The sequence below is a fragment of the Gorilla gorilla genome, chromosome 20, assembly GCF_029281585.2.
Source record: "Gorilla gorilla gorilla isolate KB3781 chromosome 20, NHGRI_mGorGor1-v2.1_pri, whole genome shotgun sequence".
In the NCBI taxonomy this organism is placed as follows: domain Eukaryota; kingdom Metazoa; phylum Chordata; class Mammalia; order Primates; family Hominidae; genus Gorilla; species Gorilla gorilla.
Genome location: NC_073244.2, coordinates 67,793,107 through 67,816,085, shown reverse-complemented (window position 1 = coordinate 67,816,085; position 22,979 = coordinate 67,793,107). Strand labels below are relative to the sequence as shown.

Below are 22,979 nucleotides of genomic sequence, written 5' to 3'. Positions count from 1 at the left end.
GAATTTTCAAAATATTTATTGAACAGAAATATAAACATAAGCCCCAAAGAAAACAACATGACAAACTTTAAGTACAATGTAATCTTCCCCTCATTAATATAATTGCTTTCTGTTCATGGTTTACACAGTGATGGCTCTTTCCCTTCTGTCCCTTTGTACCTATGTGTATCTAGCAGAAAAGTTCTTAGCTGTGGCTATGGGCGCACTGAAACTTCCTCAAGATGATTATGTTCAAATGTTTCTTTACTTTCCCCCAGAATAAACTGGGGCACTGGCACTGGCTGGATTGATCACAGAACAGATACTCAGGATGCTCTGATCATCTTGACTTCCACGTTGATGAGCAAAAAATGGACGCCATGGCTCGCAAACAGGAATGTCGATGAATGTGTAGATATGGCACCCATCACTAACATTGTAAAAGGAAATGGACCTCATACCTACATCCAGGAAAATCCCCACTCTGTGCAACTGGGGACCCACCCAGAGAGGAGTCATAGGCACACTGCTGGCAGCAAAGACCTTTCCTTGCCTGCACCCCACAGTCAAGAAGCCATGTTCTGAAGAAAGCTCAATCTTCCCCTGTCGGTTCACAGATTCCTTGCACACGCCCACATCCCATACTTGGCTGGTGCCCACGTCCACCTCCCAGTAATGGCGGCCGGAAGTGAAGCGAGGGGTGCCCAGGACGCACAGGGTAGTGTCGAACCTCTCAGCTTGCTCCTTCCTATTCTGGCTCAAATCCCCACTTCGGAAACTCCTCAGGTCTTCAGAAATGACGAGATAGTTGTTGGCTGTGTCCACATCCAAGGTCATATCCACTGTGCAAAGAAGAACCAGGAGTTCAGCAAAGACACACACTACAGACTCCCTCTGCCCTTTGACTGCAAACACTTAAACACATTATTCACTTTTACTCTTATTCTACTTTCTTTCCCAAATCAAAATTTCCTGGGGAAACTTGTTTGGCCTCCTGATGAGGTTAAATTTTATCTATAGATTGCATGAATATAATCATTGTAACAAGTCCACCTTATTCATATTAGAAATGCCTTTCGAAATAAGTTAGTGGATAATTGGATGAAAATTAGTTTTCCATTTAGCACATATGATACATGAACGAAGACAGTAGCTTGCTCTCCAAAGTATTCTACTAACTTGCACAGATTCCATGAAAATCTACGCAAAGGTGAGAACTGCTGTTGTTTGGGAAGCATGGAAGTTTTAGATGCTAGATACCCTGCTAATGCCTATGTTTAATGAAGAAATGTGTGAAAGTCGTTTTCCCAGTGCCTTTTATGGGTTGTGGCAGGTCCTATAGATTCCTTACCTTGAAACTTCCTCATCCTTGGGTTCATTGTTAGAACAGATTTCAGCTTGGGCTCTAGTTCCTTGATGATGGAAACCAGCGCCCTCAGCTTGTACTTGGGCTTGATGTCATCCTTCTGAGAGACCACAGAGCAGAAACGGCACAGTAAACCTTCCCCATCGGGCTCCTTCTGGAGTGAATTGAGGCACTGGAGGCAGCAGACATATCCACATTTCAGTTGCACGGCTTCTTCAAGATCTTTTAGGCAGACGGGACATCTAATGACCTGTTTGAAGTGCTCAGCCATGGCAAATGTCTAGAGAAAAAAAAATGAACGCGATATTAGAATTTCCACGAGCTGAATGAACAGCTGATAGTGTTTGGGGCTTTTATCTTTACATGCACGGAGCTATCATGGCACGATACTTAAAATCACTACTGCTCGTGATGAAGACACAACATGAGTACAAATGTCAATGACTCCAGGCCCTGAACTTCTAATATCTGTAAAACTCATTGGAATAAAGGGCATGATTCACGGAAAGGCTTTGAGTTGAAATAGTAAAGGAGTCTACACCTGATCTGTTTGATATGATAGCCACCAGTCACAAGTGGCTATTGAGACCTGAAATGGGGCGTATCTGAATGGAGATGTGCTGTGAGCCAAATACACTCTTATTTTTGAACACATAAGGGGGAAAAGAGAATGTAAACTATCTGCTTGAGAACGTTTAAAGTTGCTCACATGTTAAATGATTATATTTTGAGTTAAAATTCATTAGGCTTGATTTGTTCTATTTTATGTGACTACCAGAAAATGAATTTACAATTACATATATGGGTTATCTTATGTTTCTATTGGACAGTGCTGGAGTCCATCTGAAGACCTTCTACTTCCCCAACTGTGCAAACTGCATGTGGTGAAAGCCCTGATAGCGCACCAAAAGGACAAGACACAAAATACAAGTAAGTCGTACCAGGTAAAACTGAATCTTCTGCATAGCGGAAAAAAAGAAAAGCAAAAAGCAGAACTGAAAAAAAAACAAACAAGCAGCCATATATATGACAGTGGATTAATATCCAAAATATATAAGGAATAATTTCAAGGCCGTAGCAAAAACAAAATAGCAGGGAGGTTTCTGAAAACGTTAGGAGTAGAACTGCCTGTGTTCCAGCAACCCTACTTCTGTGTTTATAGGTGAAAGAAAGAGGTCAGCATGTCAAAGAGACATCTGCACTCTTAGGTTCTCTGCAGCGTTATTCACAAGAGCCATGGAAACAACCCCATAGGCTGTGAGAGAAAAATGGATGAGGAAACGGTGATATATACATTGGAGTATTCTACCATAAAAAAGAAGGCAATTCTGGCATTGCACCAATGTGGATGAAGGCCGAGGGCATGATGGGAAGTGAAATAAGTGAGGCTGAGGGAAGTGAACACTCTATGATCTCAGTTATGTGGAATCTGACTTGACTGATCTCATAGAATCAGAAAATAGCCACTGGTCTCCAGCCTGGCAAACAGAGCGAGACCCTGTCTCAAAATTATTAAAGAAATAATGAATCCCCATCCTGGAAGAGGTAGGTCCCAGCATGCGGCCAGATCTTTTCCGCAATAGTAATGTAAACAAACTTTGCTTTTCATTTCCTTCCCTTTCTCTTTCTGAATTAAAAGGAACAAAAAACTGAACAAAAGAAAAATCAGAAAATAAGAGAAGAATGATGGTTGCCAGGGGTTGTGGGAAGGGGAGAATAGGAAAACAATACCAAACCCATAGGAAAACCTGACGTTGAATAACGCAGCCACGGAACCTCTGCCCATCATTTCAGGAAGTCTACCAAATTCTGATGAAATTCAAGCAAATGGAGATTGTCATGTCTCTTGCCTCGGTATTGAAAATCTAAGACTTACCTAACCGTTACCAGGGCAGAGGTCCCATTATCCTCCAGAAATACAGTGTGTCTGTCATGGAGTTGGCCTCAGACAACACTTGTGGAATCAAGACATTCTTGCATTCCCCTAGACTCTCATACGCATTTGTAAAAATGAATTCCAAGAGATTGAACTCACCTCTCCTTCAGGAGTTTCTCCCCTGGCCTCCAGCTGCTTCTGCGGACAGCTCAGATCTGGAGTGAGAGCTGCCTGCCAGGGGCTTTTATACGAGAGGGTCTCTCCACCCACCTTAGCCACACCCTTTCCCTCCTTTTTAACCCAATCAGATTCTGATTTCATTCTGCCATCATTGAGATGGTTACTATTGGTCAGGTTTTTACCGTAAAGGAAGACGATTGTGTTTTCAGTGTTATATTTTAATTCACAAGGACAAAATATTGCCACGGAATAATTTTTAGATAAGATCTTGAATATTATGCCTATTGATTAAAATTTGGAAATTAATTAAAATTAATTAAAATCTTAAAATTTGGGGTGACATTTAAAATTCCTCTAAAATGAACGTTGCGACTTTCAAAGCGTTTTCTATTATAAGTGTAACACCTTTTCACATTTCAATAAAAGAGGTGAGTTAAGCCTACTCAGAAGTCGTTACTAATAGGACACTCCACAGACCACACTCAACTCTCAAAAACATTTTCTCTATAATGTCAAGATTCTAATTAAGAAGCTTAGGAAAGAAATCCCAAAACGGTTTCCAGACAATCAGTCAGCCAGTGAAAGTCCGGTTATTCTTTTTAGTTGCAGCATCAAAAATGAAAGGTAAAAGTTACTGTTACAATCTTTCTATTTCCCTTACATCACAACATAAGTAAAATGAGATTCATTTCCTCTTTAAAAATGTTCAAAAATGGGTTCCTCATGTATTAAATATATTATAGGTGATAAGAGTTCATGCATAAGAATGTAAAAGTGGGAGACTGGAGGTAGGGTGGGAAAGGATTTGATTACATTAATGTGATTAAATTAAGAGTCTTTAATTTAATCATCTCCACAGTAATCATTCTCTAGTGATTGCTAGATTCTCTTCTTTCCTATTCAAAGCCAAGGCAGTTCTCAATTCCTTTTATCTCATGAAGGCAAATGGAGAAACACAAATCTCTACGTTGTGGTGCATGTATTACATGAAATCCTTGCACATTGCATTTCTTCACTGATTGGGATCTATAATATAATCTGCCACATGTATGTCCATGTATACACACATACCGTATCTACACATATGCACGCAGGGAGAAAATGCTTATCTCTTCTGGCATAATTCTAATTGGTTTATTTTCTGATATAAATCCTTTTAAAATATACTCACATTTCTGGGAGCAGTTATTCTCCAGCTTGTAATTTTATGGACCCATGTTCCTGGAGCACTGATCCCTCACATCTTTTAATTTTTATCTGCTTTGAGTAAAGCTTGAACAAAATTTATGTTCTCTTTGGGAATACCAGGTGGCCTCAGTTGTGGAAAGCACCAAGCCCAGTGGATTGATTTGCCTCTCTAATATTCTCCCAAAATATCTTACAGCCTGGAATTGCATTCATGCTCATGTCTTGGGAGAGGAGTTCTTCCGTTCAGAATTAGAGAATAGCGTCTTAGGATTGCTGGCACACTGGTGGGGTTGCTTTGGGTGTTAGATACTTTCCACATCTTTTCCAATTGCGTCTTTTCAAAGAAAGCAGCTCCGCTGGCTTCTATTAAGACAGTGGTGAAGTTTCCTTGCCCGCTCTCATGCACAGTTCAGTACTTTGAGGGTTTTCTGGTTTGAATAAACCTGTCCTTCAACATCCCAGTCAGCAAGGGCTGCATTCTCCATGCCCTGTCCCTGCAGGCGTGTCACAGAAGCGGATGTAAATTGTTGGCTTCGGTGGCTTCTGATCCACAGACCCTGTTCACTGTACAAGCAGACTTTTCTTTTTTTTTTTTTTTTCTAATTATACTTTAAGTTCTTGGGTACATGTGCAGAACGTACAGGTTTGGTACATAGGTGTAGATGTGCCATGTGGGCTTGCTGCACCCATCAACCCGTCAACTACATTAGATATTTCTCCCTAATGCTGTCCCTCCCTTAACCTCCCGCCCCCGGACAGGTCCCAGTGTGTGATGTTCCTCTCCCTGTGTCCATGTGTTCTCATTGTTCAACTCCTACTTATGAGTGAGAACATGCCGTGTTTGGTTTTCCAATCTTGTGGTAGTTTGCTGAGAATCATGGTTTCCAGCTTCATCCACGTCCCTGCAGAAAACATGAAGTCATCCTTTTTTATGGCTGCATAGTATTCCGTGGTGTAGATGTGCCACATTTTCTTCTTTAACAATGAAGAGAAGCTCAGAGTTTCTGACAACCCAGGGCTTGGCTCAGTTTCTAAAGGAAACTGTCTTCCTTTCTCTCATTGTCAGTGTTGGTACGGCAAACGGATTTGAGGTGAACCCGGACATTGTTGTCTTACCCTGAGCCACTGCCCAGCACGTGGCCCCACCGTCAGTCCAGCCGGGGCATGGATGAGGTGGCTCAGAACCAGGCAGGTCATGTTATTGTGCAACTGTGGCTCTGAATTGTTTTCTTCACGATTCCTTAGGTTCTGTGTTTTGCCCAGGATATAAGGAAGCACTCACGTGGGCCGTCTAGTCTCCAAGTTCTATGAGGAGAAGTGTCAGTCAGGATGAGCTGAGACCACAGAGGAGAAACAACGGAATCGTTGCAAAATGCTTTCATTAAGTCCAAACAAAACAAAACAAAAACAGAAAACCACAGCCCACAAGTATAACAATAAAAATCCTGTGAACTTTGAGAATCTGATGTGCGTCTGCCACAGAAAACTTCCAATTATCAACAAAAAAATATGAGGTACACAAAGAGAACAGAATGTCTGCAAGTCACAAGATGAAGTAAATGTGCTCAAGACCTTGGGCTTCCTCTCTACAGACTAAATTACTTGTCTAAGGAGGACCAAAAGAACTAAAGGAAACAACAGGCAAAGAACTGAAGTAAATTAGAAGAGTAACACTTCACAAAATAGAAAATACCAATAACCAAATAGAAATTTTAAAAATGAACTAATTAGAAATTGAGGGACATAAAGTAAAATAACTGAAATGAAAACTCACTACAGAGGTTCGACAGAAGTTTTTCCATTCTTTTTTGTTTTTATAAATGTTATGAAAATCTAATTCAAGGCAAGTGAAATTGTCACTGCCGATGACACCATCTTATATAGAGAAAACCCTAAAAACTCCAACAAATTCTGTTAGGACTGATAAATGAATTCAGTGAAGGTGCAAGACACAAAATCAACAAACAAAAATTCTTAGCATTTTTATGAATTGTAAATAAACTACCTGAAAAAGAAAATAAACAATAATTCTGGGCCAGGTATGGTGGCTCACCCCTGTAATCCCAGAATATTGGGAGGCCAAAGTGGGCAGATCACTTGTGGTCAGGAATTCGAGACCAGCCTGGCCAAAATGGTGAAACTCTATCTCTACCAAAAAGACAAAAATAAGCTGAGCATGGTGACTGGTACCTGTAATGTCAGCTACTTGGGGGCCTGAGGCAGGAGTCTGCAGTGAGCTGAGATCGTTACACTACACTCCAGCCAGGAAAACAGAGAGAGACTCTCTCTCCAAATATCATAATAATAATTCCAATTAAAATAACAATAAGAAAATCAAACATCAGAGTAAATTCAATAAAGAAGGAGAAAGACCTGTACAATATAAAGTATAAAATACCAATGAACAAAATTGACAAAAACACAAATAAAAGGATATCTCATGTTCATGGATTAGAATTAATATTCTTAGAATGTCTATACACTCAAAGGGATCCACACATTCAATGCAATCCCAATCACAATTGTCATTTATCACAGAAAAAGAGAAAAAAGTCCTAAAACTTGTGTGAAGCCACAAAAGACCCCAAATAACTGAAACAATCATATGCAGAAAAATCTCACAGCTGTAGACATCACATTACTTGATTTCAAAATATATTATCAAACTATTATAAACAAAACGACGTGGTACTAGAATAAAAACAGCCGTTTCTACCAATGAAACAGGAGAGAAAGCTCCCATAAAAACGTGCACACGTGTGGCAAATTCATTTTTGACAAAGGATCCACAATACAAAATGGGGAAAGTGCAGCCCCTTCAATAAATTGTGCTCGAAGAACTCATCCACACAGAGAAGAATACAATTGTATCTTTACATCAAACTGCATGCATGAATCAACTCAAAACGGAGAAAAGAGTTAAATGAAAGACCTGAAATGGTAAAACTATCAGATCAAAACACAGGGGGAAAGATCTCAGAAATTTGTCTGGACAAACTTTTTTTTTGATATAACCACCTAAATCACAGGCAACAAAAGCAAACATAGACAAGTGGGATCGCATCACATGTAAAAGCTGCTGCACAACAAAGGAAACAATAAGGTGAAGAGACAACCTACACAGTGGGAGAAAATATTTGCAAACCACACGTCCGATAAGGGGTTAACATCCAGAATACATAAGGCACTCAGGCGAGACAACAAATAGATGGATTTAAAAGAGGGCTAGGATGGGTATACAGTTTCAATTTTGGAAGATGAAAAGATTTCTGGAGATGAATGGCAGTGATGGTGGCAAAATAATATGGACATCATAAAATACCATTGAATTTTACACTTAAAAATGGTTAAGATGGTCAATGACATATACTTTACCACCATTTGTTAAGAAATAAAAGACTGAATGAAAATTAATAGTATTCTGTGGGATCATATCAAGTGATACGGTTTGGCTCCGTGTCCCCAGCCAAATCGCATGTTGAATTGTCATCCTCAGTGTTGGGGGAGGGACCAGGTGGGAGGTGATTGGATCACGGGGACGGATTTCCTCCACGCTGTTCCCATGACCGTGAGTGAGTTCTCACACGATCTGATGATTTCAAAGTGTATGGTACTTTCCTTTCTCTTTCCTGTCACTATGTGAAAAAGCCACCCGCTTCCCCTCTGCCATCCTCCATGACTGTTAAGTTTCCCGAGGCCACCCAGTGATGTTCCCCGTGCGACCTGCAGAACTATAAATTAATGAAACCTCTTTTCTTCCTAAATTACCCAGTCTCCGGTAGTTCTTTAGAGCAGTGTGAGAATGAACTGATATAGAATATTGGTACCAGGAGTGAGGCAATTCTACTAAGGTACCTGAAAATGTGGAAGCGACTTTGGAACTGGGTAACGGGCAGAGGTTGCAACCGTTTGGAGGGCTCAGAAGAAGACAGGAAGATGTGAGAATGTCTGGAACTTCCCAGATACTTGTCAGATGGTTTTCATCAAAATGCTGACAATTGAATTGTTCTTAGTGAAGTAACTTCAAGTAGAAATTCAGGTGATTGATTACGGTATTTTCTTCCTATTGTGAGTTTCTCAGTGAGCTTCAACCGCATCTAGAAATTTTGGAAATGTGTGCTTTTCATTCAACTCAGGATAGCTGTAATTTCCATTGCAATTTCATGTTTGATCATTTTATTTAGAAGTGGTTGTTTAATTTGCATGTATGTGGAGAATTTGTGGATTTCTTGCTGTTATTGATTTCCGATTCAACACTGATGCCGTCATAGGAGACGGTGTATAGTATTTCAAATTAATGCTAATGAGTTCTCTCTAAAACCACACATATTCGTGGCAAACACTCGGTGTGCGCTTGAAATGAATGTCAGTGTTCAGTTGTTGGGTTAAACTGAATACATGAACATATATAATTTTGCCGTATTCATAGGTCCTTATCATTTGAAATTCAGTTACTGTGTTGGGTCACATTCAAAGTATTATTTAGTTCATAAGTTCCATAACACACAGTACACTAATCTTGCAGAAAATAGAAAACATTGGCAAATGACTCTGAATTTTCAAAATATTTATTGAACAGAAATATAAACATAAGCCCCAAAGAAAACAACATGACAAACTTTAAGTACAATGTAATCTTCCCCTCATTAATATAATTGCTTTCTGTTCATGGTTTACACAGTGATGGCTCTTTCCCTTCTGTCCCTTTGTACCTATGTGTATCTAGCAGAAAAGTTCTTAGCTGTGGCTATGGGCGCACTGAAACTTCCTCAAGATGATTATGTTCAAATGTTTCTTTACTTTCCCCCAGAATAAACTGGGGCACTGGCACTGGCTGGATTGATCACAGAACAGATACTCAGGATGCTCTGATCATCTTGACTTCCACGTTGATGAGCAAAAAATGGACGCCATGGCTCGCAAACAGGAATGTCGATGAATGTGTAGATATGGCACCCATCACTAACATTGTAAAAGGAAATGGACCTCATACCTACATCCAGGAAAATCCCCACTCTGTGCAACTGGGGACCCACCCAGAGAGGAGTCATAGGCACACTGCTGGCAGCAAAGACCTTTCCTTGCCTGCACCCCACAGTCAAGAAGCCATGTTCTGAAGAAAGCTCAATCTTCCCCTGTCGGTTCACAGATTCCTTGCACACGCCCACATCCCATACTTGGCTGGTGCCCACGTCCACCTCCCAGTAATGGCGGCCGGAAGTGAAGCGAGGGGTGCCCAGGACGCACAGGGTAGTGTCGAACCTCTCAGCTTGCTCCTTCCTATTCTGGCTCAAATCCCCACTTCGGAAACTCCTCAGGTCTTCAGAAATGACGAGATAGTTGTTGGCTGTGTCCACATCCAAGGTCATATCCACTGTGCAAAGAAGAACCAGGAGTTCAGCAAAGACACACACTACAGACTCCCTCTGCCCTTTGACTGCAAACACTTAAACACATTATTCACTTTTACTCTTATTCTACTTTCTTTCCCAAATCAAAATTTCCTGGGGAAACTTGTTTGGCCTCCTGATGAGGTTAAATTTTATCTATAGATTGCATGAATATAATCATTGTAACAAGTCCACCTTATTCATATTAGAAATGCCTTTCGAAATAAGTTAGTGGATAATTGGATGAAAATTAGTTTTCCATTTAGCACATATGATACATGAACGAAGACAGTAGCTTGCTCTCCAAAGTATTCTACTAACTTGCACAGATTCCATGAAAATCTACGCAAAGGTGAGAACTGCTGTTGTTTGGGAAGCATGGAAGTTTTAGATGCTAGATACCCTGCTAATGCCTATGTTTAATGAAGAAATGTGTGAAAGTCGTTTTCCCAGTGCCTTTTATGGGTTGTGGCAGGTCCTATAGATTCCTTACCTTGAAACTTCCTCATCCTTGGGTTCATTGTTAGAACAGATTTCAGCTTGGGCTCTAGTTCCTTGATGATGGAAACCAGCGCCCTCAGCTTGTACTTGGGCTTGATGTCATCCTTCTGAGAGACCACAGAGCAGAAACGGCACAGTAAACCTTCCCCATCGGGCTCCTTCTGGAGTGAATTGAGGCACTGGAGGCAGCAGACATATCCACATTTCAGTTGCACGGCTTCTTCAAGATCTTTTAGGCAGACGGGACATCTAATGACCTGTTTGAAGTGCTCAGCCATGGCAAATGTCTAGAGAAAAAAAAATGAACGCGATATTAGAATTTCCACGAGCTGAATGAACAGCTGATAGTGTTTGGGGCTTTTATCTTTACATGCACGGAGCTATCATGGCACGATACTTAAAATCACTACTGCTCGTGATGAAGACACAACATGAGTACAAATGTCAATGACTCCAGGCCCTGAACTTCTAATATCTGTAAAACTCATTGGAATAAAGGGCATGATTCACGGAAAGGCTTTGAGTTGAAATAGTAAAGGAGTCTACACCTGATCTGTTTGATATGATAGCCACCAGTCACAAGTGGCTATTGAGACCTGAAATGGGGCGTATCTGAATGGAGATGTGCTGTGAGCCAAATACACTCTTATTTTTGAACACATAAGGGGGAAAAGAGAATGTAAACTATCTGCTTGAGAACGTTTAAAGTTGCTCACATGTTAAATGATTATATTTTGAGTTAAAATTCATTAGGCTTGATTTGTTCTATTTTATGTGACTACCAGAAAATGAATTTACAATTACATATATGGGTTATCTTATGTTTCTATTGGACAGTGCTGGAGTCCATCTGAAGACCTTCTACTTCCCCAACTGTGCAAACTGCATGTGGTGAAAGCCCTGATAGCGCACCAAAAGGACAAGACACAAAATACAAGTAAGTCGTACCAGGTAAAACTGAATCTTCTGCATAGCGGAAAAAAAGAAAAGCAAAAAGCAGAACTGAAAAAAAAACAAACAAGCAGCCATATATATGACAGTGGATTAATATCCAAAATATATAAGGAATAATTTCAAGGCCGTAGCAAAAACAAAATAGCAGGGAGGTTTCTGAAAACGTTAGGAGTAGAACTGCCTGTGTTCCAGCAACCCTACTTCTGTGTTTATAGGTGAAAGAAAGAGGTCAGCATGTCAAAGAGACATCTGCACTCTTAGGTTCTCTGCAGCGTTATTCACAAGAGCCATGGAAACAACCCCATAGGCTGTGAGAGAAAAATGGATGAGGAAACGGTGATATATACATTGGAGTATTCTACCATAAAAAAGAAGGCAATTCTGGCATTGCACCAATGTGGATGAAGGCCGAGGGCATGATGGGAAGTGAAATAAGTGAGGCTGAGGGAAGTGAACACTCTATGATCTCAGTTATGTGGAATCTGACTTGACTGATCTCATAGAATCAGAAAATAGCCACTGGTCTCCAGCCTGGCAAACAGAGCGAGACCCTGTCTCAAAATTATTAAAGAAATAATGAATCCCCATCCTGGAAGAGGTAGGTCCCAGCATGCGGCCAGATCTTTTCCGCAATAGTAATGTAAACAAACTTTGCTTTTCATTTCCTTCCCTTTCTCTTTCTGAATTAAAAGGAACAAAAAACTGAACAAAAGAAAAATCAGAAAATAAGAGAAGAATGATGGTTGCCAGGGGTTGTGGGAAGGGGAGAATAGGAAAACAATACCAAACCCATAGGAAAACCTGACGTTGAATAACGCAGCCACGGAACCTCTGCCCATCATTTCAGGAAGTCTACCAAATTCTGATGAAATTCAAGCAAATGGAGATTGTCATGTCTCTTGCCTCGGTATTGAAAATCTAAGACTTACCTAACCGTTACCAGGGCAGAGGTCCCATTATCCTCCAGAAATACAGTGTGTCTGTCATGGAGTTGGCCTCAGACAACTCTTGTGGAATCAAGACATTCTTGCATTCCCCTAGACTCTCATACGCCTTTTGTAAAAATGAATTCCAAGAGATTGAACTCACCTCTCCTTCAGGAGTTTCTCCCCTGGCCTCCAGCTGCTTCTGCGGACAGCTCAGATCTGGAGTGAGAGCTGCCTGCCAGGGGCTTTTATACGAGAGGGTCTCTCCACCCACCTTAGCCACACCCTTTCCCTCCTTTTTAACCCAATCAGATTCTGATTTCATTCTGCCATCATTGAGATGGTTACTATTGGTCAGGTTTTTACCGTAAAGGAAGACGATTGTGTTTTCAGTGTTATATTTTAATTCACAAGGACAAAATATTGCCACGGAATAATTTTTAGATAAGATCTTGAATATTATGCCTATTGATTAAAATTTGGAAATTAATTAAAATTAATTAAAATCTTAAAATTTGGGGTGACATTTAAAATTCCTCTAAAATGAACGTTGCGACTTTCAAAGCGTTTTCTATTATAAGTGTAACACCTTTTCACATTTCAATAAAAGAGGTGAGTTAAGCCTACTCAGAAGTCGTTACTAATAGGACACTCCACAGACCACACTCAACTCTCAAAAACATTTTCTCTATAATGTAAAGATTCTAATTAAGAAGCTTAGGAAAGAAATCCCAAAACGGTTTCCAGACAATCAGTCAGCCAGTGAAAGTCCGGTTTTTCTTTTTAGTTGCAGCATCAAAAATGAAAGGTAAAAGTTACTGTTACAATCTTTCTATTTCCCTTACATCACAACATAAGTAAAATGAGATTCGTTTCCTCTTTAGAAATGTTCAAAAATGGGTTCCTCATGTATTAAATATATCATAAGTGATCAGAGTTCATGGATAAGAACGTAAAAGTGGGAGACTGGAGGTAAGGTGGGAAAGGATTTGATTACATTAATGTGATTAAATTAAGAGTCTTTAATTTAATCATCTCCACAGTAATCATTCTCTAGTGATTGCTAGATTCTCTTCTTTCCTATTCAAAGCCAAGGCAGTTCTCAATTCCTTTTATCTCATGAAGGCAAATGGAGAAACACAAATCTCTACGTTGTGGTGCATGTATTACATGAAATCCTTGCACATTGCATTTCTTCACTGATTGGGATCTATAATATAATCTGCCACATGTATGTCCATGTATACACACATACCGTATCTACCCATATGCACGCAGGGAGAAAATGCTTATCTCTTCTGGCATAATTCTAATTGGTTTATTTTCTGATATAAATCCTTTTAAAATATACTCACATTTCTGGGAGCAGTTATTCTCCAGCTTGTAATTTTATGGACCCATGTTCCTGGAGCACTGATCCCTCACATCTTTTAATTTTTATCTGCTTTGAGTAAAGCTTGAACAAAATTTATGTTCTCTTTGGGAATACCTGGTGGCCTCAGTTGTGGAAAGCACCAAGCCCAGTGGATTGATTTGCCTCTCTAATATTCTCCCAAAATATCTTACAGCCTGGAATTGCATTCATGCTCATGTCTTGGGAGAGGAGTTCTTCCGTTCAGAATTAGAGAATAGCGTCTGAGGATTGCTGGCACACTGGTGGGGTTGCTTTGGGTGTTAGATACTTTCCACATCTTTTCCAATTGCGTCTTTTCAAAGAAAGCAGCTCCGCTGGCTTCTATTAAGACAGTGGTGAAGTTTCCTTGCCCGCTCTCATGCACAGTTCAGTACTTTGAGGGTTTTCTGGTTTGAATAAACCTGTCCTTCAACATCCCAGTCAGCAAGGGCTGCATTCTCCATGCCCTGTCCCTGCAGGCGTGTCACAGAAGCGGATGTAAATTGTTGGCTTCGGTGGCTTCTGATCCACAGACCCTGTTCACTGTACAAGCAGACTTTTCTTTTTTTTTTTTTTTTCTAATTATACTTTAAGTTCTTGGGTACATGTGCAGAACGTACAGGTTTGGTACATAGGTGTAGATGTGCCATGTGGGCTTGCTGCACCCATCAACCCGTCAACTACATTAGATATTTCTCCCTAATGCTGTCCCTCCCTTAACCTCCCGCCCCCGGACAGGTCCCAGTGTGTGATGTTCCTCTCCCTGTGTCCATGTGTTCTCATTGTTCAACTCCTACTTATGAGTGAGAACATGCCGTGTTTGGTTTTCCAATCTTGTGGTAGTTTGCTGAGAATCATGGTTTCCAGCTTCATCCATGTCCCTGCAGAAAACATGAAGTCATCCTTTTTTATGGCTGCATAGTATTCCGTGGTGTAGATGTGCCACATTTTCTTCTTTAACAATGAAGAGAAGCTCAGAGTTTCTGACAACCCAGGGCTTGGCTCAGTTTCTAAAGGAAACTGTCTTCCTTTCTCTCATTGTCAGTGTTGGTACGGCAAACGGATTTGAGGTGAACCCGGACATTGTTGTCTTACCCTGAGCCACTGCCCAGCACGTGGCCCCACCGTCAGTCCAGCCGGGGCATGGATGAGGTGGCTCAGAACCAGGCAGGTCATGTTATTGTGCAACTGTGGCTCTGAATTGTTTTCTTCACGATTCCTTAGGTTCTGTGTTTTGCCCAGGATATAAGGAAGCACTCACGTGGGCCGTCTAGTCTCCAAGTTCTATGAGGAGAAGTGTCAGTCAGGATGAGCTGAGACCACAGAGGAGAAACAACGGAATCGTTGCAAAATGCTTTCATTAAGTCCAAACAAAACAAAACAAAAACAGAAAACCACAGCCCACAAGTATAACAATAAAAATCCTGTGAACTTTGAGAATCTGATGTGCGTCTGCCACAGAAAACTTCCAATTATCAACAAAAAAATATGAGGTACACAAAGAGAACAGAATGTCTGCAAGTCACAAGATGAAGTAAATGTGCTCAAGACCTTGGGCTTCCTCTCTACAGACTAAATTACTTGTCTAAGGAGGACCAAAAGAACTAAAGGAAACAACAGGCAAAGAACTGAAGTAAATTAGAAGAGTAACACTTCACAAAATAGAAAATACCAATAACCAAATAGAAATTTTAAAAATGAACTAATTAGAAATTGAGGGACATAAAGTAAAATAACTGAAATGAAAACTCACTACAGAGGTTCGACAGAAGTTTTTCCATTCTTTTTTGTTTTTATAAATGTTATGAAAATCTAATTCAAGGCAAGTGAAATTGTCACTGCCGATGACACCATCTTATATAGAGAAAACCCTAAAAACTCCAACAAATTCTGTTAGGACTGATAAATGAATTCAGTGAAGGTGCAAGACACAAAATCAACAAACAAAAATTCTTAGCATTTTTATGAATTGTAAATAAACTACCTGAAAAAGAAAATAAACAATAATTCTGGGCCAGGTATGGTGGCTCACCCCTGTAATCCCAGAATATTGGGAGGCCAAAGTGGGCAGATCACTTGTGGTCAGGAATTCGAGACCAGCCTGGCCAAAATGGTGAAACTCTATCTCTACCAAAAAGACAAAAATAAGCTGAGCATGGTGACTGGTACCTGTAATGTCAGCTACTTGGGGGCCTGAGGCAGGAGTCTGCAGTGAGCTGAGATCGTTACACTACACTCCAGCCAGGAAAACAGAGAGAGACTCTCTCTCCAAATATCATAATAATAATTCCAATTAAAATAACAATAAGAAAATCAAACATCAGAGTAAATTCAATAAAGAAGGAGAAAGACCTGTACAATATAAAGTATAAAATACCAATGAACAAAATTGACAAAAACACAAATAAAAGGATATCTCATGTTCATGGATTAGAATTAATATTCTTAGAATGTCTATACACTCAAAGGGATCCACACATTCAATGCAATCCCAATCACAATTGTCATTTATCACAGAAAAAGAGAAAAAAGTCCTAAAACTTGTGTGAAGCCACAAAAGACCCCAAATAACTGAAACAATCATATGCAGAAAAATCTCACAGCTGTAGACATCACATTACTTGATTTCAAAATATATTATCAAACTATTATAAACAAAACGACGTGGTACTAGAATAAAAACAGCCGTTTCTACCAATGAAACAGGAGAGAAAGCTCCCATAAAAACGTGCACACGTGTGGCAAATTCATTTTTGACAAAGGATCCACAATACAAAATGGGGAAAGTGCAGCCCCTTCAATAAATTGTGCTCGAAGAACTCATCCACACAGAGAAGAATACAATTGTATCTTTACATCAAACTGCATGCATGAATCAACTCAAAACGGAGAAAAGAGTTAAATGAAAGACCTGAAATGGTAAAACTATCAGATCAAAACACAGGGGGAAAGATCTCAGAAATTTGTCTGGGCAAACTTTTTTTTTGATATAACCACCTAAATCACAGGCAACAAAAGCAAACATAGACAAGTGGGATCGCATCACATGTAAAAGCTGCTGCACAACAAAGGAAACAATAAGGTGAAGAGACAACCTACACAGTGGGAGAAAATATTTGCAAACCACACGTCCGATAAGGGGTTAACATCCAGAATACATAAGGCACTCAGGCGAGACAACAAATAGATGGATTTAAAAGAGGGCTAGGATGGGTATACAGTTTCAATTTTGGAAGATGAAAAGATTTCTGGAGATGAATGGCAGTGATGGTGGCAAAATAATATGGACATCATAAAATACCATTGAATTTTACACTTAAAAATGGTTAAGATGGTCAATGACATATACTTTACCACCATTTGTTAAGAAATAAAAGACTGAATGAAAATTAATAGTATTCTGTGGGATCATATCAAGTGATACGGTTTGGCTCCGTGTCCCCAGCCAAATCGCATGTTGAATTGTCATCCTCAGTGTTGGGGGAGGGACCAGGTGGGAGGTGATTGGATCACGGGGACGGATTTCCTCCACGCTGTTCCCATGACCGTGAGTGAGTTCTCACACGATCTGATGATTTCAAAGTGTATGGTACTTTCCTTTCTCTTTCCTGTCACTATGTGAAAAAGCCACCCGCTTCCCCTCTGCCATCCTCCATGACTGTTAAGTTTCCCGAGGCCACCCAGTGATGTTCCCCGTGCGACCTGCAGAACTATAAATTAATGAAACCTCTTTTCTTCCTAAATTACCCAGTCTCCGGTAGTTCTTTAGAGCAGTGTGAGAATGAACTGATATAGAATATTGGTACCAGGAGTGAGGCAATTCTACTAAGGTACCTGAAAATGTGGAAGCGACTTTGGAACTGGGTAACGGGCAGAGGTTGCAACCGTTTGGAGGGCTCAGAAGAAGACAGGAAGATGTGAGAATGTCTGGAACTTCCCAGATACTTGTCAGATGGTTTTCATCAAAATGCTGACAATTGAATTGTTCTTAGTGAAGTAACTTCAAGTAGAAATTCAGGTGATTGATTACGGTATTTTCTTCCTATTGTGAGTTTCTCAGTGAGCTTCAACCGCATCTAGAAATTTTGGAAATGTGTGCTTTTCATTCAACTCAGGATAGCTGTAATTTCCATTGCAATTTCATGTTTGATCATTTTATTTAGAAGTGGTTGTTTAATTTGCATGTATGTGGAGAATTTGTGGATTTCTTGCTGTTATTGATTTCCGATTCAACACTGATGCCGTCATAGGAGACGGTGTATAGTATTTCAAATTAATGCTAATGAGTTCTCTCTGAAACCACACATATTCGTGGCAAACACTCGGTGTGCGCTTGAAATGAATGTCAGTGTTCAGTTGTTGGGTTAAACTGAATACATGAACATATATAATTTTGCCGTATTCATAGGTCCTTATCATTTGAAATTCAGTTACTGTGTTGGGTCACATTCAAAGTATTATTTAGTTCATAAGTTCCATAACACACAGTACACTAATCTTGCAGAAAATAGAAAACATTGGCAAATGACTCTGAATTTTCAAAATATTTATTGAACAGAAATATAAACATAAGCCCCAAAGAAAACAACATGACAAACTTTAAGTACAATGTAATCTTCCCCTCATTAATATAATTGCTTTCTGTTCATGGTTTACACAGTGATGGCTCTTTCCCTTCTGTCCCTTTGTACCTATGTGTATCTAGCAGAAAAGTTCTTAGCTGTGGCTATGGGCGCACTGAAACTTCCTCAAGATGATTATGTTCAAATGTTTCTTTACTTTCCCCCAGAATAAACTGGGGCACTGGCACTGGCTGGATTGATCACAGAACAGATACTCAGGATGCTCTGATCATCTTGACTTCCACGTTGATGAGCAAAAAATGGACGCCATGGCTCGCAAACAGGAATGTCGATGAATGTGTAGATATGGCACCCATCACTAACATTGTAAAAGGAAATGGACCTCATACCTACATCCAGGAAAATCCCCACTCTGTGCAACTGGGGACCCACCCAGAGAGGAGTCATAGGCACACTGCTGGCAGCAAAGACCTTTCCTTGCCTGCACCCCACAGTCAAGAAGCCATGTTCTGAAGAAAGCTCAATCTTCCCCTGTCGGTTCACAGATTCCTTGCACACGCCCACATCCCATACTTGGCTGGTGCCCACGTCCACCTCCCAGTAATGGCGGCCGGAAGTGAAGCGAGGGGTGCCCAGGACGCACAGGGTAGTGTCGAACCTCTCAGCTTGCTCCTTCCTATTCTGGCTCAAATCCCCACTTCGGAAACTCCTCAGGTCTTCAGAAATGACGAGATAGTTGTTGGCTGTGTCCACATCCAAGGTCATATCCACTGTGCAAAGAAGAACCAGGAGTTCAGCAAAGACACACACTACAGACTCCCTCTGCCCTTTGACTGCAAACACTTAAACACATTATTCACTTTTACTCTTATTCTACTTTCTTTCCCAAATCAAAATTTCCTGGGGAAACTTGTTTGGCCTCCTGATGAGGTTAAATTTTATCTATAGATTGCATGAATATAATCATTGTAACAAGTCCACCTTATTCATATTAGAAATGCCTTTCGAAATAAGTTAGTGGATAATTGGATGAAAATTAGTTTTCCATTTAGCACATATGATACATGAACGAAGACAGTAGCTTGCTCTCCAAAGTATTCTACTAACTTGCACAGATTCCATGAAAATCTACGCAAAGGTGAGAACTGCTGTTGTTTGGGAAGCATGGAAGTTTTAGATGCTAGATACCCTGCTAATGCCTATGTTTAATGAAGAAATGTGTGAAAGTCGTTTTCCCAGTGCCTTTTATGGGTTGTGGCAGGTCCTATAGATTCCTTACCTTGAAACTTCCTCATCCTTGGGTTCATTGTTAGAACAGATTTCAGCTTGGGCTCTAGTTCCTTGATGATGGAAACCAGCGCCCTCAGCTTGTACTTGGGCTTGATGTCATCCTTCTGAGAGACCACAGAGCAGAAACGGCACAGTAAACCTTCCCCATCGGGCTCCTTCTGGAGTGAATTGAGGCACTGGAGGCAGCAGACATATCCACATTTCAGTTGCACGGCTTCTTCAAGATCTTTTAGGCAGACGGGACATCTAATGACCTGTTTGAAGTGCTCAGCCATGGCAAATGTCTAGAGAAAAAAAAATGAACGCGATATTAGAATTTCCACGAGCTGAATGAACAGCTGATAGTGTTTGGGGCTTTTATCTTTACATGCACGGAGCTATCATGGCACGATACTTAAAATCACTACTGCTCGTGATGAAGACACAACATGAGTACAAATGTCAATGACTCCAGGCCCTGAACTTCTAATATCTGTAAAACTCATTGGAATAAAGGGCATGATTCACGGAAAGGCTTTGAGTTGAAATAGTAAAGGAGTCTACACCTGATCTGTTTGATATGATAGCCACCAGTCACAAGTGGCTATTGAGACCTGAAATGGGGCGTATCTGAATGGAGATGTGCTGTGAGCCAAATACACTCTTATTTTTGAACACATAAGGGGGAAAAGAGAATGTAAACTATCTGCTTGAGAACGTTTAAAGTTGCTCACATGTTAAATGATTATATTTTGAGTTAAAATTCATTAGGCTTGATTTGTTCTATTTTATGTGACTACCAGAAAATGAATTTACAATTACATATATGGGTTATCTTATGTTTCTATTGGACAGTGCTGGAGTCCATCTGAAGACCTTCTACTTCCCCAACTGTGCAAACTGCATGTGGTGAAAGCCCTGATAGCGCACCAAAAGGACAAGACACAAAATACAAGTAAGTCGTACCAGGTAAAACTGAATCTTCTGCATAGCGGAAAAAAAGAAAAGCAAAAAGCAGAACTGAAAAAAAAACAAACAAGCAGCCATATATATGACAGTGGATTAATATCCAAAATATATAAGGAATAATTTCAAGGCCGTAGCAAAAACAAAATAGCAGGGAGGTTTCTGAAAACGTTAGGAGTAGAACTGCCTGTGTTCCAGCAACCCTACTTCTGTGTTTATAGGTGAAAGAAAGAGGTCAGCATGTCAAAGAGACATCTGCACTCTTAGGTTCTCTGCAGCGTTATTCACAAGAGCCATGGAAACAACCCCATAGGCTGTGAGAGAAAAATGGATGAGGAAACGGTGATATATACATTGGAGTATTCTACCATAAAAAAGAAGGCAATTCTGGCATTGCACCAATGTGGATGAAGGCCGAGGGCATGATGGGAAGTGAAATAAGTGAGGCTGAGGGAAGTGAACACTCTATGATCTCAGTTATGTGGAATCTGACTTGACTGATCTCATAGAATCAGAAAATAGCCACTGGTCTCCAGCCTGGCAAACAGAGCGAGACCCTGTCTCAAAATTATTAAAGAAATAATGAATCCCCATCCTGGAAGAGGTAGGTCCCAGCATGCGGCCAGATCTTTTCCGCAATAGTAATGTAAACAAACTTTGCTTTTCATTTCCTTCCCTTTCTCTTTCTGAATTAAAAGGAACAAAAAACTGAACAAAAGAAAAATCAGAAAATAAGAGAAGAATGATGGTTGCCAGGGGTTGTGGGAAGGGGAGAATAGGAAAACAATACCAAACCCATAGGAAAACCTGACGTTGAATAACGCAGCCACGGAACCTCTGCCCATCATTTCAGGAAGTCTACCAAATTCTGATGAAATTCAAGCAAATGGAGATTGTCATGTCTCTTGCCTCGGTATTGAAAATCTAAGACTTACCTAACCGTTACCAGGGCAGAGGTCCCATTATCCTCCAGAAATACAGTGTGTCTGTCATGGAGTTGGCCTCAGACAACTCTTGTGGAATCAAGACATTCTTGCATTCCCCTAGACTCTCATACGCCTTTTGTAAAAATGAATTCCAAGAGATTGAACTCACCTCTCCTTCAGGAGTTTCTCCCCTGGCCTCCAGCTGCTTCTGCGGACAGCTCAGATCTGGAGTGAGAGCTGCCTGCCAGGGGCTTTTATACGAGAGGGTCTCTCCACCCACCTTAGCCACACCCTTTCCCTCCTTTTTAACCCAATCAGATTCTGATTTCATTCTGCCATCATTGAGATGGTTACTATTGGTCAGGTTTTTACCGTAAAGGAAGACGATTGTGTTTTCAGTGTTATATTTTAATTCACAAGGACAAAATATTGCCACGGAATAATTTTTAGATAAGATCTTGAATATTATGCCTATTGATTAAAATTTGGAAATTAATTAAAATTAATTAAAATCTTAAAATTTGGGGTGACATTTAAAATTCCTCTAAAATGAACGTTGCGACTTTCAAAGCGTTTTCTATTATAAGTGTAACACCTTTTCACATTTCAATAAAAGAGGTGAGTTAAGCCTACTCAGAAGTCGTTACTAATAGGACACTCCACAGACCACACTCAACTCTCAAAAACATTTTCTCTATAATGTCAAGATTCTAATTAAGAAGCTTAGGAAAGAAATCCCAAAACGGTTTCCAGACAATCAGTCAGCCAGTGAAAGTCCGGTTTTTCTTTTTAGTTGCAGCATCAAAAATGAAAGGTAAAAGTTACTGTTACAATCTTTCTATTTCCCTTACATCACAACATAAGTAAAATGAGATTCGTTTCCTCTTTAGAAATGTTCAAAAATGGGTTCCTCATGTATTAAATATATCATAAGTGATCAGAGTTCATGGATAAGAACGTAAAAGTGGGAGACTGGAGGTAAGGTGGGAAAGGATTTGATTACATTAATGTGATTAAATTAAGAGTCTTTAATTTAATCATCTCCACAGTAATCATTCTCTAGTGATTGCTAGATTCTCTTCTTTCCTATTCAAAGCCAAGGCAGTTCTCAATTCCTTTTATCTCATGAAGGCAAATGGAGAAACACAAATCTCTACGTTGTGGTGCATGTATTACATGAAATCCTTGCACATTGCATTTCTTCACTGATTGGGATCTATAATATAATCTGCCACATGTATGTCCATGTATACACACATACCGTATCTACACATATGCACGCAGGGAGAAAATGCTTATCTCTTCTGGCATAATTCTAATTGGTTTATTTTCTGATATAAATCCTTTTAAAATATACTCACATTTCTGGGAGCAGTTATTCTCCAGCTTGTAATTTTATGGACCCATGTTCCTGGAGCACTGATCCCTCACATCTTTTAATTTTTATCTGCTTTGAGTAAAGCTTGAACAAAATTTATGTTC

The 22,979-nt window shown here is 40.0% G+C and overlaps 3 protein-coding genes across 3 annotated transcripts; all 3 read right to left on the bottom strand.

Annotated features, from left to right (window-relative positions):
• LOC129528714 (ret finger protein-like 4A) lies at nt 1-3,484 on the bottom strand. The gene is made up of 3 exons (XM_055370638.2): nt 3,381-3,484; nt 1,331-1,625; nt 1-821 (listed from the first exon to the last, which is right to left on the bottom strand). Exons 2-3 carry the CDS (start codon nt 1,614-1,616, stop codon nt 244-246), a joined length of 864 nt encoding a protein of 287 aa, XP_055226613.1. The 5' UTR covers nt 1,617-1,625; nt 3,381-3,484; the 3' UTR covers nt 1-243.
• Nucleotides 3,485-9,142: 5,658 nt separating this feature from the next.
• Nucleotides 9,143-12,627, bottom strand: LOC129528713 (ret finger protein-like 4A). Its single transcript, XM_055370637.2, has 3 exons — nt 12,524-12,627; nt 10,473-10,767; nt 9,143-9,963 (listed from the first exon to the last, which is right to left on the bottom strand). The coding sequence occupies exons 2-3, from the start codon at nt 10,756-10,758 to the stop codon at nt 9,386-9,388; spliced, it is 864 nt and encodes a 287-aa protein (XP_055226612.1). The 5' UTR covers nt 10,759-10,767; nt 12,524-12,627; the 3' UTR covers nt 9,143-9,385.
• A 5,658-nt stretch (nt 12,628-18,285) lies between these two features.
• On the bottom strand, nt 18,286-21,770 carry LOC129528712 (ret finger protein-like 4A). The gene is made up of 3 exons (XM_055370636.2): nt 21,667-21,770; nt 19,616-19,910; nt 18,286-19,106 (listed from the first exon to the last, which is right to left on the bottom strand). The coding sequence occupies exons 2-3, from the start codon at nt 19,899-19,901 to the stop codon at nt 18,529-18,531; spliced, it is 864 nt and encodes a 287-aa protein (XP_055226611.1). The 5' UTR covers nt 19,902-19,910; nt 21,667-21,770; the 3' UTR covers nt 18,286-18,528.
• Between the last annotated feature and the right edge of the window lie 1,209 nt (nt 21,771-22,979).